This window comes from Neltuma alba, unplaced genomic scaffold (genome assembly GCF_004799145.2).
Source record: "Neltuma alba isolate B1F8T4 unplaced genomic scaffold, ASM479914v2 tig00002802_pilon, whole genome shotgun sequence".
Lineage (NCBI taxonomy): Eukaryota > Viridiplantae > Streptophyta > Magnoliopsida > Fabales > Fabaceae > Neltuma > Neltuma alba.
Window position 1 is genome coordinate 34,711 of NW_021633019.1, and position 18,548 is coordinate 53,258.

At 34.5% G+C, this 18,548-nt stretch overlaps 2 protein-coding genes and 1 long non-coding RNA gene across 3 annotated transcripts; 2 read left to right on the plus strand and 1 right to left on the minus strand.

The window, feature by feature from the left end:
• Nucleotides 1-1,133: 1,133 nt before the first annotated feature.
• On the plus strand, nt 1,134-3,528 carry LOC114737930 (probable L-type lectin-domain containing receptor kinase S.7). The gene has a single exon (XM_028925940.1). The coding sequence runs from the start codon at nt 1,157-1,159 to the stop codon at nt 3,191-3,193; it is 2,037 nt and encodes a 678-aa protein (XP_028781773.1). The 5' UTR covers nt 1,134-1,156; the 3' UTR covers nt 3,194-3,528.
• Nucleotides 3,529-5,219: 1,691 nt separating this feature from the next.
• On the minus strand, nt 5,220-11,310 carry LOC114737883 (poly(A)-specific ribonuclease PARN). Its single transcript, XM_028925873.1, has 7 exons — nt 10,914-11,310; nt 10,172-10,302; nt 9,385-9,719; nt 9,120-9,233; nt 8,576-8,702; nt 8,228-8,498; nt 5,220-6,207 (listed from the first exon to the last, which is right to left on the minus strand). The coding sequence occupies exons 1-7, from the start codon at nt 11,261-11,263 to the stop codon at nt 5,412-5,414; spliced, it is 2,124 nt and encodes a 707-aa protein (XP_028781706.1). The 5' UTR covers nt 11,264-11,310; the 3' UTR covers nt 5,220-5,411.
• A 2,836-nt stretch (nt 11,311-14,146) lies between these two features.
• On the plus strand, nt 14,147-17,303 carry LOC114737891 (uncharacterized). Its single transcript, XR_003739475.1, has 3 exons — nt 14,147-14,216; nt 14,295-14,849; nt 15,444-17,303. It is a non-coding gene; the product is annotated as an uncharacterized LOC114737891 (long non-coding RNA).
• The last annotated feature ends 1,245 nt before the right edge of the window (nt 17,304-18,548 follow it).

The following is an 18,548-nucleotide window of genomic DNA, read 5'->3' on the forward strand; positions in this document are numbered from 1 at the left end:
AAAAAAAAATTATTTAGGTGGGATCTGCTGGAGAAAAAGAATGTTCCCAAACTCTTCTCCTCTTAAGCTTTACGTCGATCAAAGAAAAAATTATCTGGAGATTTTTATAGCTTATTTTTATTTAAAATTAGGTTTTTGTAATTTATTTTGTTTAGATTGGATCGTTATAAGCATGCATTATTAAGGGTAAAAGCCATTAATTTTTAATTTATAAAAAATATGGACTTTATAGAATCTCTTTTTATTTCATTTTATACTGTTTTAACACTTACGCGTTTCTATAAATGAAATTCTATAAAATTCATAAATTAAAATTAATAAATCAAACAATAATGGTGCAATCAAACAAAATAAGTGGTCACAAAATTTTAGTTCACCAACGATTAGAAATTTATGTTAAATATTCCAATATTTATGTTATTAAGTTCCAATTCAATGGGGTCTCAAGGTTTAACCTCATTTTAATAAAACTCAAATCTCAAGCATAAAAATAATTCTTCATTCCAAACCGAGCTGTTAATAAGTTCGATCGTTTTAATCACTATTTTGCGAAAACCTTCCCTCTCAAAAGAATAAACGGTAAAGAAATCATATTAGCCAAAACAATCACAACATTTTTTTCACCAAACAAGAATACAAATTAATGTTAAATATCCCAATTAAATTGTGAAAAAAAACCCTTTTTGAGCAAAATTTGGATGACTTAACTTATCAACGAGTTTGTCAAGATTTATTATCCATTTACAGCTATTATTCAAGCATATACAAACTATATTATAAAAATAATTTGTAAGAGTAATACTTCATAAATAGGAGTACTACAGGGTACATTTTGGTCAAAATAAACTTCACAAATGCTTTGACCAAGACAGTTCCATAAATGCCACTGTATACAGGTAAGTTGTGGGTCATACTTGTAAATAATGTAAATTTAAAGAGGCATTGAAAAGACCAAAGAGGCCCCACCTTCTTCTTAGATTCTCTCATTGCCCAACACAATCATCATTGAATCCATTTTTTAAAATTTGTGGAGGCGCCCTATTTCTAACGGTTGGAATGAAACCCGGCAAGTTCCGAGCTTCTTCTTCTTCTTTCAGCTCTGTCATCTTCAATTTCTCTATTCTCTGATAACCAGATTCTTCTTATCAGTTTGGCTATGTGTTCAGGAAGGACCCTAGTTCTGTTCTTTCTCTCCTGCTTCTTGGACCCAACCGGCGTGTTGGCGCAAAACCTCACCTTCGAATTCTCTTCCTTCACGTCTCTTCGGAACGTCACCCTCGTCGGCGATTCCTTTCTCCGGAATGGCGTCGTCGGCCTCACGAGATCGTCCGACGTGCCCACGTCCAGTGCCGGAGCCGTAATCTACAATGACCGCATTTCTCTCTTCGACCCACACTCAAACGCTTCCTCTTCATTCTCAACATCATTCGCTTTCTCTATCACTGACAACCTTAACAATCCTCCTTCTCTCGTGGATGGTTCCTTATCATTCTTTCTATTTCCCAGCAACCACACTCTTTGGAGCATCGGCGGAAAGATGGGTCTCCTGAATTCCTCCCAGTTGACCCGATCCAACGTCGTTGCCGTCGAATTCGTCCCCAGTGATAATCGCGTTGAGTTGGGTTTAAACGGCGTTGCTTCTATCAATACCACCGGGGATACCATCTCTCAGGGCATTGATCTCAAGAGTGGGGAATTGATCACAGCTTGGATTGATTACGAGAGTGAAAAGAGGAAGCTTCAGGTGTTTTTGAGTTATAATAATTCGACTTCAAACTTCAAGCCTGAGAACCCGGTTCTGAATGTTGATGATCTTGACCTCTCTGGGTATATCAAGGAGATAGTGTACGTGGGATTTGCTGCTTCCGCCGAGGGAAGCACTGAGCTTCATCAGCTTGTGAACTGGAGATTCCAGAGTAATGGATCTCTTCCTGCAACACCACCAAAGTTCCATGCTCATAACGTCTCTGGTAGCTGGGTGAGTGCAACCGTGGACATTCATAATAAGTCCTATAATCATTCCAGCAACAAGCATGATAAGAGGCTTGGATTAGGTATAGCCATTGCTGGTCCAGCTTTTTTCTGTGTAGTCTTGGTAAGTTTGGGCTATTTTTCTGTACGCAAATGGAGGAATGGCAGAACATTGAAGAGGGTGAAAACTGATTTAATGTCTTGTCCTAGGGAATTTAGTTACAAAGAATTGAAAGTGGCCACAAAAGGGTTTCACTCGAGTAGGATCATAGGCCAAGGATCATTTGGAACAGTATATAAAGCCTTGTTTCTACCTTCAGGAGCCATTGCTGCTGTGAAGAGGTCAAGACAATCTCATGATGGCAAAACAGAATTTCTAGCTGAACTGTCCATCATAGCAGGTTTGAGGCACAAGAATTTGGTTCAGCTCCAAGGTTGGTGTGTTGACAAGGGGGAATTGTTGCTTGTGTATGACTTCATGCCCAATGGAAGCTTAGATAAGATGCTCTACCCAGAATCCGAAGGAAGCCAGAACTTGTTGAACTGGTCTCGTAGACTTAATATTGCCATTGGGTTGGCTTCTGTTCTGACTTACCTCCACAAAGAATGTGAAAAAAGAGTCATTCACAGAGACATTAAGACCGGAAACATATTGTTAGACGCAAATTACAACCCAAGGTTGGGGGATTTCGGATTGGCGAAGCTGATGGATCATGACCGAAGCCCAGTTTCAACATTAACAGCAGGAACAATGGGGTATCTGGCGCCTGAGTATCTTCAATATGGAATGGCGACTGAGAAAACTGATGTTTTTAGCTATGGTGTGGTTGTTCTCGAAGTGGCATGTGGGAGGAGGCCAATTGAAAGAGAAGGCCAAAACATGGTCAATTTGGTTGATTGGGTATGGGGTTTTCACTCTCAAGGGAAGATAGTTGAAGCAGCAGATAAAAGGTTGAATGGGGAGTTTACAGAGAAAGAGATGAAGAAACTTTTGCTCTTGGGGTTGAGCTGTGCAAACCCAGATAGTGCTGAAAGGCCTTCTATGACCAGGGTTTTGCAGATTCTCAGCAACGATGAACCAGCAAGCACACTTGTTGTGCCAAAGGTGAAACCATGCCTCACCTTCTCTTGTGGCCTACCTTTGAGTCTCGATGAGATTGTTTCAGATAGTGACGTGGAGTCCAGTACTGAGAAATCCTTGTGTGAGATAAGAATTGGCTGAAAAACTAAACGTGGAGTCAATCATTTGATTTCTTGATTTTTGTGGATGATTATTATTCATTAGGGAAGGTCATTGTTTAGGAACTGGAGTTCAAAACTCAATCTATTGAACTTCAATGTCTCGTGTATTATTCACGATGTAGGAGCCTAGTCATATAACGAAACTGACCTTCTTTTTTGGGTCATATGATCATATATCCCTCTAAGATTCTCTTATAAAGTGAGCTAGAATTGCTGAAGAGGAGAAGAAACAGGGAGCAAAAATAAAGAGTATGTCTGGATTTTTGTTTGTAAGATCCATTGCCAAGAGTGTATTTGAAACCAAGTCCTGTGTAGCTAAAACTGCGTTTGTGTACAAGTGGTCATTTGGATTTTCTTATAGTTCTCACAACTAATAACTTTTTTTAACAATATTGATTGTTTTCTAATGGTCATATTAGGTTCATGGAACCCTAATGCATCGCATCCCCCGGGGGGGGGATCAATGGATTCGATCAAAAAAAGCATCAATGAGTATTGAGCAGCACAACAATCTTTCATTTTAAAAAAAAAAAATCAAGAGGAAAAACGAGAATGAGGAAAAAAAAAATCAACACTCATTTGATGTGGAATTTTTTTCTTTTATGCAGTATCTATTATATTTATTTAATTATGGTTCAATAATATATATATATATCTTTTATATTTTCCAAAATAAAGGAAAAATAACTGTTTTTTAATTCCTAAATCATTTTTATTTTGTTATTAAATCTATTCTTTCACATTCCATATATTATACCTCCGATCCTAAATATAAAAGTTAGCTTGTAGTGAAGTTTACACTATAAACTAACTCTTATATTTAGGACAAGAGGTAGTGTGTGTGTGTGTATATTCATCAAACAAACCCTTAGTTACCAAAATTAGAGTGATGTGTGAAATGAGTTGATGGAGTAAGAATAATCCCAGTCTTGAATTTCATTACCTCTTTAAAATTACCATAAGACTTAAAACCTGGTTGATTAATTTGAAAATATTAAGAAAATTAATAAAGTACTTAATTATAACGTATGTTACATGATTTGTCTAAAATACTTATGTGTATTATAAGATTATATATCAATTTATAAGTGAGTCAAATTAGTTTACAAAAGAACAATAAATATAAATATTTTAAAGTAATTTAATTTTTTTTTAACTTCTTCAAATTAGTCAATTAAAATTTAATTTTTTTTAACTTCTTCAAATTAGTTAATTAAATCTTGGTATATTGTGAATGACAAAAGGGTTTTGGCAGTTTTGCACCGGCCTTCTGAACTTGACCATGTGACTCTGACTGGAAAACAGCAAAAAAGAGGGTTCCCAGGAGCAGAATATGTTGCAACGGCTATATGAGTCAAACTTTTGAACACACTGCTTTCCATTCAAACTTGTATCATTATAAAGCCACTAAATGAAATTAGACAGGACACAATGATTGAAAGTGGACCTCCGACAAATAAAGGATTGATCAGTATGCATAACACCCTGAAATGTGCTAGATCATACTCTCACGCATGTCTTGATAATTAATCATTACTTGATCATCTGTACATATATTTCGCTAAGTATTATTCTTCTTTTATTAGAGATAATTAATCATTATTTAAAACTTAAGAAAAATGATTTGAATATTTTAAAAGAAACAGGTCATTATTTATTATAATTAACTAACTTACTTTACTTTCCTAATCTAATCAAATTAAGTAAATAGATTTTATACTACCTCTGGTCCTGTAAATAAGATCTTATAAATAAAGCCAGACGTAGTATTAATTACCAATAAGCAATAAAATTATTTATTTTTTCTTTTCAATTCGATAAACGTTTTTTACGTTTCCCCGCCTTAAGTCCTGTTTCATCTCAGATTGCTATATCGTCTGATATCAAGAAGCATACCATCCACAGTATACAGATTGATTGCTTTCATGAATTTCCGAACGAGCAATAACACACTAACATATATATTATATGCTGATGGCCTACAAAACGGAGAATCAAGGATATTATTACAAAGGGCACAATTTGGCTTAAGTTTTTATTTTTGCCATCAACATGAATAAAAATATTCTCCTTATTGTTTTTTTTTTTAACCTATAATTCAATACCACATAACCGAGATAAAAATTCACATCTACACGTATTTCTATTGAAAAACTCGATAGCAAACACATGAAATAAGTCATCTAAATCTTGTCTCATCATCGCAAATTGGCAGTTTTGATCTGATTCACCTCAGTTGCACAGAAAGATCCCATGAACTCATCATTTGAGACTTGATCATGAGGTACAGCATTTCGTAACTGGTCAAGTGTGGTTGGCTCAGTCTTTTCTACAGTTTCCAGGTCAGCCTTGTGTTCTACTAACTGGGTCTTCCACTCTATACCAGCTGCCTTTGCCTGATCAGCAAACAGAACTTCTGAAAGTGGCGAACCACATATTTCTTTGTAAGTCTCATAAGAAGCAGCGCATGTGTTTCCACCTTCCAAAAGTTTCGCAAGAGGATGCATAGCCGAAAGTGGACTACCTTGTCTCTCTAAGGTTTCCTTCAATGAAAGGAAGTCTGAGACTAGTTCAGTCTTGCTCAGCTGCACAAATACTGCAGTTTCATCCAAGCGGTAGACCGAAACTACAGAAGTTGGACCATAAACTTTGGTTATGCAATCTCTTACTTCACTTGTCTTGAGCTTGAAAGGAAGTCCCCAGATAAGAACTACATTCTCAAACAAAATCTTATGATGTTGTCTCTTGAGGGTATGAACCCCAAAATCTGCAACTTTATCACCAGTATTTAGATCAATAACGTCCCCATGCAACCAATTAAGATAAAGAAGGTTAATGTACTTCCGAATTTTGTCGCTGAGGGCTAAATGTTGTGAAGAGTCATTGAGTTTAAAGTTAACTCCTAAATGACTGCAAAGCTGGGCAAAGACACATCCGGTCATGAAAGCATCATATCCAGCTTCATGCTTGCCTCCAGGGTTCCAGCTAGATGACCTGCAAATGCACATATTATGTTGGTATCATGGGAGCTTCTGCTCACCCTCCACGGAAGAACAAAACAGAAGGTAATATTACTTTATTTTATGTAGAAAAAAATTCAGTTAGTTGTAATCTCATGATATTAACTTAATAAGGCACATCAAATGCTTTATACTCCGTCAATCAGGGTTGGTTTTCTTTTTCTGTTCCCTCAAATTTGTTGTTAGTATTTTCAGTTATACTTCATCCTTTTTATTAGAAATTGGGTGTGCTACCTTGCACGACGTCTACCAATGAACAGTATGAATTTCAGAGGATTATTATTTTGAAAATCTTCATGATATTGGACTTCCCAAGGCCTGATCTTCCTAAATAAGCTAACATGACTAACCAATGGCATTAAAAACCAAGAAAAAGCCACTACTCACCACTTCAATCAGCCAGAGCAAACAAACCCACCCCTGTCCTTATCACAGAGTATCATCTAAATGGGCATAACTATCTTCAGAGGTCTCACTTTGTTATGAAGAAAGTTTGAGGTTGAGAAAGGGAAAACCAGCTCCGTACTCCTTAGAGCAACCAAGCAGCGTGATCACAGTGACTCCAATTTCAAAATGTGGATAGTCATGTCAAGGTTCATCCACTTCATTACAAATGGCATCGGAAAGAATTCCCCTCTGCAAAAGCCAACAGCATTTGGGAAGCTGCTCAAGAGGCCTATTCCTCAAGTGAAATCACAACAGCTCTTTCCGAGATAGAGGAATAAGAAATACTTCGACACAGAATGCACAAGTTTCATCACTAATACGAGATCAACTGAGTTCTTGAATTTTTGTTTACGTGACCAAAAACAGAGACCAATTCTAATGTCTGGTTCAAAGATAGTATTAAAGGTTATAAAATGTCTTATTATACTTACAACTATGAGACCAAATAAATTCCTCAACCTATGGTTCCAACTAAAGAAACAGATGCCATGGTAGCTAATGAATCTTCTGCCACTAATTGGGCAATCGAGAGGACTGATGGGCTCAATCTAGAAGAATAAGAGATGCAAATGCAATGCTGTCACATCCAAGACTTCTTGGGGACCGATGATTTCCTTAGAGGATCTTATTAATGTCCACTTGGCTGTCTCAGCATTGAAAAGAATAATGCCCTTAACGACAAGGCCAAGCATGTGGACATTGAAAGTCCATTCATCAAGAAGAAGCTGAAATTATGAGTATCAGAACTTAAACTCCAACAAGGCTTCAAGTGGAAGACATTTTAGGCAAATTGCAAATTACAAATGTATTCTGAGTAAACATGGAGGAATTAAGGTCCAAACTGGGTATAATCAACATATTTTCCCCGACTTGACAAAGAGTGTTGAAATCTCACCACATTAGTTTTCCTCCTTATAGGCATATTACAGTCATTACTCCAGTAATTTAAATACCTTGTCTGTCAGCATTCGTTTTCCTTTCTCTCTTTAATTTCTTGTTATTGTTTTCAGTTTAATTACTTTGTTTCTTCTTGCTTGATTAGAAGACATGTTGCCCACTGTCCCATGTATATGCACTCTGTTTCCCTCGATGACTGATATGAATTTCATAGGAACATTTCTTTGAAAAATACTCAGTAAGAAATCAAAAACAGAAAAAAGGAAAACACTCATAAGAGATACAAATGCAATCATAGACGGGAAAATTTTGCTCATAAGAAAGGTTGCAGTACTAAGAAAGAAAGTTGTCAAGTATTACAATCGCTGGAAGATGCCTACAAACATGACTACATGTGTGAAGGTAAAACAATATGCAGGTTTCGGGGATTCATTTAAGAACTCAAAAGTAGAATAATAGAATTCATTTTCATACCCATGATTTGGCATCACCATGTCCCCATCAATGTTCATGACAAAAATAGCAATTTTGAAATACACAGAAAAGCTATACCACCATCTTCTTCATTGTAGGTTTTCTACATACACTAAATGGTATAAGTTAAATAGAACATTACTTGGTCAGGATTCATAAAGAATTGAGAACCAAACCTTAAATCATTCACTTGGACCTCCACTTTCATGGATGACGAAGAAGCTAAGTCACTGCTTTTGAATCCAACAGCTATTTGTGGACACAAAAAGGAAAATACAGAGGCCAGTGATTTCGGAGACCCTTTCATCCTTGTTTGGAGTAAATTATTGCTATTCAAGAGCATTTTGGTGTCAACAACATATGGGAAATACTTGTTAACAGAGGAGACAAATTCTTCAGCAGTCCTTGGAAGAGGACCAATAAATTTGCTGTATACATGAGCAATATCTGTGCCATAGAATGGTATCATCTTAGTAACTCATCAAATAAAAGAACTTGTACAAGGTAGAGAATGACATTGATACCCAAAAAGCAATTGTGACCGACTATCAGCTTCTGTTCAGAGGAAAGGAGGTCAATAACATGGCGGAATCCTACCGCAGCTTGAATCTTCGTCTCTACTTCCCTTTGATGCCTGTCTTTCACTTCTTTCTGCATGAGATTAATGTACATTTAAGGACTTAATAAACTGCTATGGCATCATGGAATATTAGTTCACAAGTTCTCTTCTCACCTCTCTAAACCTTCATACTCATAAATTAAATGTCAAACCTATACTTATAGAGTATAGACAATCACTTGGAGTATATTTAATTGGTGACCATTGAATGGGATTAAGCTCATATTCCAAGAACATCTTATCCATTCAAAATAAAGATGATAAAGGGCTATATATTTTAATCTAAGTAAATCATTTGGTGGTAATCAACAAATATAATGAGCACAGAAAACAATATCCCTATCCATGATGCAGTCATATCCCAATTGTCATTAGCAATATAGAGCACACATTGCATTTCCACAGGGAAAAGAATAATGCCAGTTTTGAGGATTTTATTAACATATTACCAGAAGGGATTTCAGTTCATCCCTTGAGTCTGTATAGACAACCATATGTTGCAAGCCAGAATCCTCACTGTTTACACTGACATAAAAAAGATCTTTGAAATGGCTTCTGACAACCTGCAAAATTTTGAACTCATTCACCATCCATATGTAACCTGCTACTATATCATCAATTCTAGGACAATCATAGATGTTATAACTGAAAGAATCAATCCAAGAACGACAAAGTAAACATATCAGCTTAGGAGGCAAGATTAAACCACCTTACCAACTTAATCAGTTTAAGCTGATGAGATGTGAATCCACAAAGTCTTAGAGCTGGACGCATCTTATAGAAAATGACTTGAAGTTGCTGTTTTGAAACTTCTGACAATCTCTGAATTTTGTCTTCCCTTTCTTGCTCCTGAAATAATCCATCACGCCATTCACTGAATTTGTTTTTCATTCGTTCAGTGAACAACACATCTGCGATGCTGACTGATGCTATGTCTTTGACATTTTTTATGCCCAGTCTTGAATCTTCATCTAACCACTCATCATCATTACTTGAATTCAAGCACCTTATAGCTTCACTTTCTTGTTCTCTGGATAAATAAGATATTCCTGACATTATCCAAGGGTACAAATTCTCAAACTACAAGTATATAAGAACTTGAGATGACGTTTGTATCGACAGACCAAATGCCACACTATTTACAGACTCTCATTGAAACATCGGCCATCTACTAAAATCCAGTTGCTGAAATTATGGGCAGGATTATGGGTATTTATTTCCCTAAATGACCCAAAATGTTTCCAGCTTGCCAATCCAAAACCTTCAGTTTATGGACCATTTTTTCTCAGAACAATGAAAGCATTCAAATTACATGCACCCTATAGTAAGGTTTCGACATCTTTACTTTCCCAAGCAAAGAAATTTTTAGAGATTACAATAAGAGTACCTTCACTTAGCTTTGAATGGGTCATTGGCAGAAATAAATTATCCAAACCAATATAATTACAAGCTTGCCATCAAAGGCAACCACAGGAAAGAGAAGGGAAAGTAGTAAGCCCACCTTCATGTATGCATGCATTAAAATCAAACTGGTATTTAGCCAAAAAATCAATTGAAGATGTCTGGCAGAGAAACTCATTACGAGGACCCAAGCCCGCAAGCTCTTCACGTGGAAAAACATAAAAATTGTACCTGTCAAAAAGCATTTTCTTAATCTGAACAGAAGCCATATAATCCCATTCATACAAAGAAAATAAATTAAAATACTAGAAGAACTGTATTCCACAAATGAAGCACATGGAAAGCTTCTTAAAGCAGATGCCTCACGTTGTAAATAGAGAGAACCCAATGGTTATGCTGATCATGGAAAAGTGAGGTGCGTGTGGCCTGTAACAAAATAGATTAGAAGGACTAAAGGGATTGACTAACAGTGAGAAAGTTAGTTAAGGGCCGTTAGGATTGGAGCAGGGTATGCATACTGCACACCGTACTCCTAATGACTTGAATGAGAATATTTCCCTTTCCCGCGTCTGATGTCACTTGTAGCTAAGGGAAGACAAATAACTTCTTAAAAGAAGCTCATTTCTATTACTTGGAGGTTGAAAAATTACACAAACATATTCAAAATTCCCCTCCACTTAGCTTACAATTATGTTTTTCGATAATAGACCGTAGTTTCGCCGTCAATGCGAGGCCATGAGCTAACTTCCATGCATCAAATGCCCTACTTTTTGTTACATTTGATAGAATTTTCTCAGATACAAGGAAATGGCAAGGAAAAAATAGCGAAAAACGACACTCACGGATAAGCGACGAACAACTGACTGGCAGAATCCCAGCGGAAGGGACACACGCCAAACTGTACGACGGCGAACTTATCCGCAGAATCCTTGACCTTAAGGTAGCGAACATCGGAGCGGTCGAACTCGAAGGACTCCCGCCATGGGGCGCTGGTGATTCCGGTCATTTCAAGATCAATGGCAACGAAGTCCGAAGCTCGCACATGGTGACGAAGCTCAGCAATCGAGGCTTCAAAGTTTGATTTGGTGACTGTTTTCAGAGGGAACGCCGGTCCCGATTGAGGTAGTGAAGCAGAGGACGCGGAGCTGAAGGCGCGCGCGATGGCCCACCCGGTAACTCTCCGAGCCTTCATCGTCAGTTATGCATTTTGGTGGAACTTGGGTTGGGCGTCTTGCAGGTTTTGGGGAGCATCGAGTTATGCCCCTCGCCATAATTTCAGAATTAGACTAGAAAAAGTTAAATTAATTATCAAAAAGGGTGGCATATGTGTAATTTGCAGTGAACTCGTGTGCTCCTTTAAAATCTGTCTGTCTATTTTGTAAAGAAAAAAAATTTAATGAGTTTAATTTAAAATACTCAAAATTAATAAATAAAAAATGTAAGATAAAAAAATAATGATTAAAAGTTTTTAACTTTTTTTTTTAAAATTAAACTCATTAAAATTTTTAATCGCATTATTTTCCTTCCATTTTTCTTGTACCCAGACGACTTTAAAATTGCTGGCAGAAGATAAAGGAAAATCAAGCTCTTCACTAGAAAACCCTTCATCGCATCTCACTACTCTAGATGTTTAACATTGTTAAAAATTGAATATTATTATGTGAACTATGATTTTTTTTTTTTAATAACCCAAAGTCTTTCCACGTCATTTTAACTTTGGAATTAATCTTTAGCGAGTCAAAAATATTAAGGTTAAAAAACTCCTAGCGAATATATTTCACAGGATTCAAATTTTTCTCCTCTTTATAGAGCGATTACTATCTCAATCAATAGCTTATTAGTAATTATGATCATATTTTAATTAGGCTCACCATGATTTTTACCTTGCTGTTGATCATTAGTTGTTGTACTAGTTGATGTATTCTCATAACTGGGCTGCTAATTAGAGAGGTTGTAGTATATGGTTGTGTCTGATAAGTTTTAGGCTCAGTTTTGTGTATTTTTCTATTAGTTGGTGCCTAGTGTGTAAGGTCTCTTGTGTGTTCTATATTTCTATAGTATTTTTAGGTTGAACTAACATTTTATTAGTAGCAACTTTTATATAGAGCACATAGGGGTTTGGCAAGCCCCTACAGTTATTTAAAAAGTGTTTTTATACAAGTCAAGACAAGCTAATCCTATTACTTAGGTTTCTTGCTAGGTTTTTGTCTTGTTTAATTGTATTTAAAGCTACATTTATAAACATTCTTTAAGCTCATAGATACGTTCAGACTTCAGTGAATTTCCTGACGCAACTCATTTTAATTACTCTTTTTGTTAGTTTGTAACCGTAAATTTATGTCCATTTTCTCTTGAAAGATTTTATCAAGAACTGGGTTTATAGACACAATTTCTTCGCACATTATATTTACTTTTTGGCCACCACAACATTCTCAGAAGGAGTCATCCTTATCATAAATTATTGACAAAAAGCTTGGTGGCCAACAAGAATATGAAAATGCTTCGAAGAAATCGACTGGAAAACTAAGTTTTTCTATTACTAATATACAAGTTAATTGGAGGGTAAATTAGATTTTAAGTATAAGACTTCAATCCACTTTAATTTGTCTGTCACTCCTCACAAAATATCTCTATTAATTGTAAGAGATTCCCACCAAAAAATGATTTTAATAATCTAACACGCATGATTAAAGAGAATGGTTTAGGGAGATGAATATGCATTTGTGACAAATAACTAATTTAACTGATTTTTTTAATATTTTCAAATTAATTATTTAACTATTATATTAAAAAAAAAGAAGGTAGTGTTTAGCATAATTAAGTTGGCATGATTAAATGACAATGCAAGTTCCTTGCAGCTCATACCAACTATTGTCTCTGATTTGTATTAGATGTTGGACATGAACTCCAACCTTGTCACTTTATTTGGCCTATACTGGCTTTGATGCTTTGAATATAAAATTTACAATGAAAAACCTAAAATATTGTTCTCAGAATTCAAACGACTTTATTTTTATTTGGTATCAGGACTTGATTTTTATTAAGAACAAGTGGAGGAAAATGACCCGTGAACAAGAAATGTTATTTTTGAGAGTATATAATAATACACCTCTAGAGATCTTTATATATTACAAACTAATACATATGGAGTGGCATAACTAGGCTGATTTCAAATAATTTAAAGATTTATGGGAGCAGACTAAACAATCAATTAATGACAGCCGTGTAAGCTTAGTTTTATGGTGGAACTTAATGTTCGTATACCCCAAACTTTCGAAGCTCCTCTGAAAGCATGAGCAGCTTTGTGTGATAGAAACATTAAATAGATGAAGGATTAATATGATATTTAGTATCTTAAATTTGACCTCATTTTAATTTTAGTTCTTGATATTTGAAACAAATAATTTTGATTATTGGAGTTTAACTTCATTTTAATTTTGATCCATGAAATTTGAAACCAGTTCCCTAAAATAAATCTGACTTTTATTTTGGCCTGCTCACAGAATTTCTTAATTTTTATCCCTGCAATAGTGTTTTTTTTCCCCTAAAAAAAATTAAAACTAAAATAAAGTCAAATTTTAAATATCAAAACCATTGTTTTCAAATTTTATGGATTAAAACTAAAGTAAAGTCAAATTACCTCTCTCCCTCTCTCTCCACACATATATAGCATTGAGCTCGAGGTACAACAAATGATATACAACGTCATTGTTTATTGTATTACTTCCAATTCTTAATATAAAAGCTAATTGGCTAATCTAAGTAGAATTACTATTTGATAAAACTTTTAACATATGCAACTACTATAAAGACTATTTTAGGAAAAAATTTCATATCAAATTAGTTCTTATATTAAAAATTGTAAGTAGTATATTATTTTAGAATAAAACTGTTTCACGCTTTGTAAGAGGCAGATATATATATAAATATTGTTCGCTGCAACCAACCAGAAATATAATAATATATCTTGAACGAAAAAATTTCATAAAAAATTGGTAGGCAGACGTCTTTACTCTTTAGTCTATATGTATCTTTCTTATTTCGTTGATTTCAGATCGCAGCATTGAGTTCAACAGAAAGAAAGATCATCCCTGCAACAAGAGTACAGCATCTTTCACTCCATATCAAGAGATCCAATACAACTTGTAATTTTTACCACTAGTTTTAATTTCTTTCTTTGTTTTTTTCCATTTCCAAGGAGTGATATGATGATGTTTTTGCAGAATACTAGTTGGACAAATGCTTCCAAGAGTTCTACGCAATGAAATGCCTCATGCTCCACAAGAAGAATGTTCCCCAAGTTCCTGTACTTGTAGTTCAACTTTAAAATGGAAGTTTGATGTTTTCTTGAGTTTTGCAGGAAAAGACACTCGCTTAAATTTCACTGATCATTTATATGATGCTTTCATTAGAAGTGGCATCAGATGTTTTAGGGATGATAAAGGAATAGAGAGAGGAGCAGTTATTCAACAACAACTCCTTCAAGCCATCAAGGAATCTCCTTGTGTTGTTATTGTTCTCTCCGAAAATTATGCAAATTCTACATAGTGCTTGGATGAACTCGACCAGATTCTTGAATCTCAAAAAAAATTTGGTACACATGTTTTTACTGTCTTCTATGGTGTGGATCCATCTGATGTAAGATATCAAAGAAAAACTTTTGGAGAAGCTTTATTCAAACACGAAAAGAGATTCAAAAATGGCAAAGATAAGGTTCAGAAATGGAGAAACGCTTTGTCACAAGTTAGCAATTTGTTAGGTTGGAACATTAGGAATCGGTAAGGTTTTTTTTTTTTCCAATTATATATATATGTGTGTGTACGAAGTAGCGAACTCAAATTTTGCATCTAGTGTTAGCTTAGTGACATTCACAGAACTCACATGCAGATGATGTCTAATTATATATGCACTTCTTTGGTCCTATTTATATGGAAGAGAAAGAAGAACTTTGGTCCTATCTATAGGACAGAAAGAGAAAATTCTCATATAAATCTATGATTTCATCATTCATTTATCATTGTGTTGACTTTATTCTTATAGGGTATATTGTATATTAAATAGGGATAAAATTAGAGAGTTGTTAAATTTTAAATAAGATCTAATAAAATTTAAATTTTTTTATTTTGTTTATATGAAATATGTTGGATATGACTTATAAATAGAACTAGAAAAATATAGTAATATTTCTATTTAGCTCATGAGCTAATCGACCCCAATGGATTATATCTATATATTGCTAATATTTTTAGTGAACAATATTCATCTTTTTGTTTCTCTTTTTTATTGTGATTATAATTCTTATTATTATTATTATTTTTTTTGCTGAAGGATTGTAATTCATATTTACAAACTCATGATTTTGTTTTGGTTAGGCATGAAACAGAAGTCATCCGAGACATTATTGAAGCAATATGGAGCACTTTATATTCTAATTTGCCATCTCATGATGATCATTTGGTTGGAATTAACTCAAAGATGGTTGAGTTAAATTCAGTGCTAGAGATTGAGGTGGATGACATTCGTTTTGTAGGGGATATGGGGTATGGGTGGAATTGGTAAGACAACTCTTGCTAGGGTCATTTTTGAAAGAATCTTTGACCAATTTGAAATGTCTTGCTTCCTTGCTAATGTTAGGGAGACTTCAGAGAGACAAGGCCTAGTTAGTTTATAAAAAGATATTCTTTTACAACTCAATATAGGGAAAATAATATATGATGAGCATTTTGGGAAGATTGTTCTGAATGAACTTTTTTGGAATAAAAAGGTTCTCCTTGTCCTTGATGATGTAAATCATGTGAGTCAATTAGAGAATTTGGCAAATCCAAAGTGGTTTGGGGTAGGGAGTAGAGTGATTATAACAACCAGAAATTTACACTTATCGAAATCACGGAGAGTGAATGAAATATATGAAGTCAAACTCATGGAAAAAAAAATGAATCTCTTGAGCTATTTTCCAAGACAGCATTTAAGAAAGATCAACCTGAAGATGATTATTTGCTATTATCAGAAACTATAGTTAAATATGCAGGAGGTCTTCCTTTGGCACTCTATGTTTTAGGTTCCTTTCTTTATGGAAGAAGTCTTGTTGAGTGGGAAGAAGCTTTGGAAAGGATAAAACAAGTTCCCGATAATGATATTTTTCAAATTCTAAAAATAAGTTACCATGGATTGAATGATGAAGAAAAGACAATATTTTTAGATATTGCTTGTTTCTTCAATGGATGGAAAAGAGATGAAGTTGCTCAAATTTTGAAAAACTGTGATCTTCACCCCACAATTGGAATAAATATTTTGATTGAAACGGCTCTATTGATTGAAAACAAAACAATGAATGGAGAAGCCATATTAGAGATGCATGATTTACTTCAAGAATTAGCTAAGAGTATCGTTTTTCAAGAATCTCCTGGTTGTGTTCATGGACAAAGCAGGTTGTGGAATCTAGAAGACATTGATGAAGTATTGAAAAATGATAAAGTGAGTACCTTATTTCTAAATACTCATTTGTTGTTTTAATAATTCAAGTTTATCTTCTAATAATTCAAGTTGTATCCTATTGTACTTTAGTTTTCTACATTGAATTATCATGGAAAACCTTTTATAGATTTGTGACATCATAGATTAATATACTTCCCTTTTCCAGTACTTCCTAGACTTTTGAAAGGCGGTAATGTTGTTTTCTCAAATAAATGCAATAGTACTTTTTGTTCAACATGCTGTATGGGCAAATCACATAAACTACATCACCATCCTTCATGACTATATATACATACAATTCACCACTTGAATTGGAATCTATTGATCTCCAAGACTCTGTTCCTTGTCCTTCAGTCCATGAAAATCTTTATTACATCAATTTTGTTGACCATTATTTGTCTTACTTCAATTGGTTAATATATCTATTTAAACTAACTTTGATGCTTATTTAGTTATTCTTTAAATCAAAGTCATGGCTGAAAATAAATTAAATGCCATAATCAAGTCCATTCAAACTAATGAGGTCGTGAGTTTAAATTTTTTGACAAATTTTTAGCCGCTAAGGGTATCGTTTATAAATATACTTATTCATATGCTTATCATCCAATGGGTACTATTGAGAGAAAACATGTATATATAGTTGATACTGGCCTAACTTTATTATCTCATGCTAGAATGCCTTTAAAATTTTAGGAATATGCTTTTCTCATTGATACCTATGTACAAATCTTTTTCCTCCCTATGTTTTTCATAATCTTCTTCTAGCAAAATTTCTCTCTCTCCTATTCCCTCCATGTCTTCTTTATAGCCTCAGCCTTCTAACAACTGAATTAGACCTCCTTCCTCTGCTATTTCCTCACCTTTTCCTTCTTCTCCTCCTGTTGGGCTTCCTTCTTATTGACTTTCTAGCCCAACTCCTCTATCTCTCTTAGTTACTTTCTCCTGTGCCACTTAATACTCGTTCTAAAGACAATATTCACAAGCTTAAAGCATATTCTACTGCTACTCTTTTTGTTGATCCATGATCCTTATCAAGCCTTTCAAATTCCTCATCAAGCAAAGGCATATGGAGCTAGATTTAATTCTTTGTTAGAGAAAAATTGTTGCAAACCCAACTGCTTGTTTACCATATTCCTTCTATACATAAGATATCTGATGATATATTTACTAGGCTATAATATAATTGATATTTGATTTTTTTTAAGGTCTAAACTTAAGGTCCAAGATGCCTTGAGTTTGTAGGAGGCTATTAGAGTATAAATACTAGTTATAAGTTAGATGGGTGGCTTTGCATTTAGTTATGCAAGTTGTTTAGTCATATGCTCTTAGTGTATTAGGTACAAATACAATACATATCACATAATTAATGAAATGTTTAGTTCCCTAATCTTTCTTACTCTTCTTTTTCTTTGAAACCTGATGATTCTCATGTCATTTTCTTGGGAATCAATGTTTTATTTGTCAGGGAGCTGAAGTAACACAAAGCATTGTCTTAGATTCCTCCCCACAGGATGATCTTGACTGTTTTTTAGACCATCATAATGGAATAGAAGTATATTGGGAATGTCATGCTCACAAATATTTAATCTCAAATTACTCATCATTCGAAGGAGATTAAAACTTCCTAATGGTCTCAAATGCCTTTCTAGTGCATTAAGAGTTTTTCAGTGGCAATATTGCCTTCTAGAATCTCTTCCACTTGGAACACCATTGAGTAAACTTGTTGATATACAAATGCAGCATAGCAATATAAAGCAACTTTGGGATGGCACACAGGTGTGTAACCACATTCATCATTGTTCATCATTGTACATCAAGACATTATTCTTCATCATTGTACATCAAGACATTATTCTGATACTAATTTTCCTATCTTTTTGTTAATTTGTTCAGATTATGAAAAACTTGAAGTTTGTTGATATGAGCTTTTCTAAAAATTTGACTCAAACTTCGGATTTCTCAAGACTTCCAAATTTAGGAAATTTAATTCTTGAAGGGTGCTT

What these genes read in the sequence shown, in the direction of transcription:
- LOC114737930 (XM_028925940.1), top strand. Translation starts at nt 1,157, where the DNA reads ATGTGTTCAGGAAGGACCCTAGTTCTGTTCTTTCTCTCCTGCTTCTTG.
- LOC114737883 (XM_028925873.1), bottom strand. Translation starts at nt 11,263, where the DNA reads ATGAAGGCTCGGAGAGTTACCGGGTGGGCCATCGCGCGCGCCTTCAGC. An exon ending in CAGTTGTTCGTCGCTTATCC is followed by an intron (nt 10,303 to 10,913) that starts GTGAGTGTCGTT and finishes GCTTTTTGACAG; the next exon opens with GTACAATTTTTATGTTTTTC. An exon ending in GTCCAAGTGAATGATTTAAG is followed by an intron (nt 6,208 to 8,227) that starts GTTTGGTTCTCA and finishes GTGCATTTGCAG; the next exon opens with GTCATCTAGCTGGAACCCTG.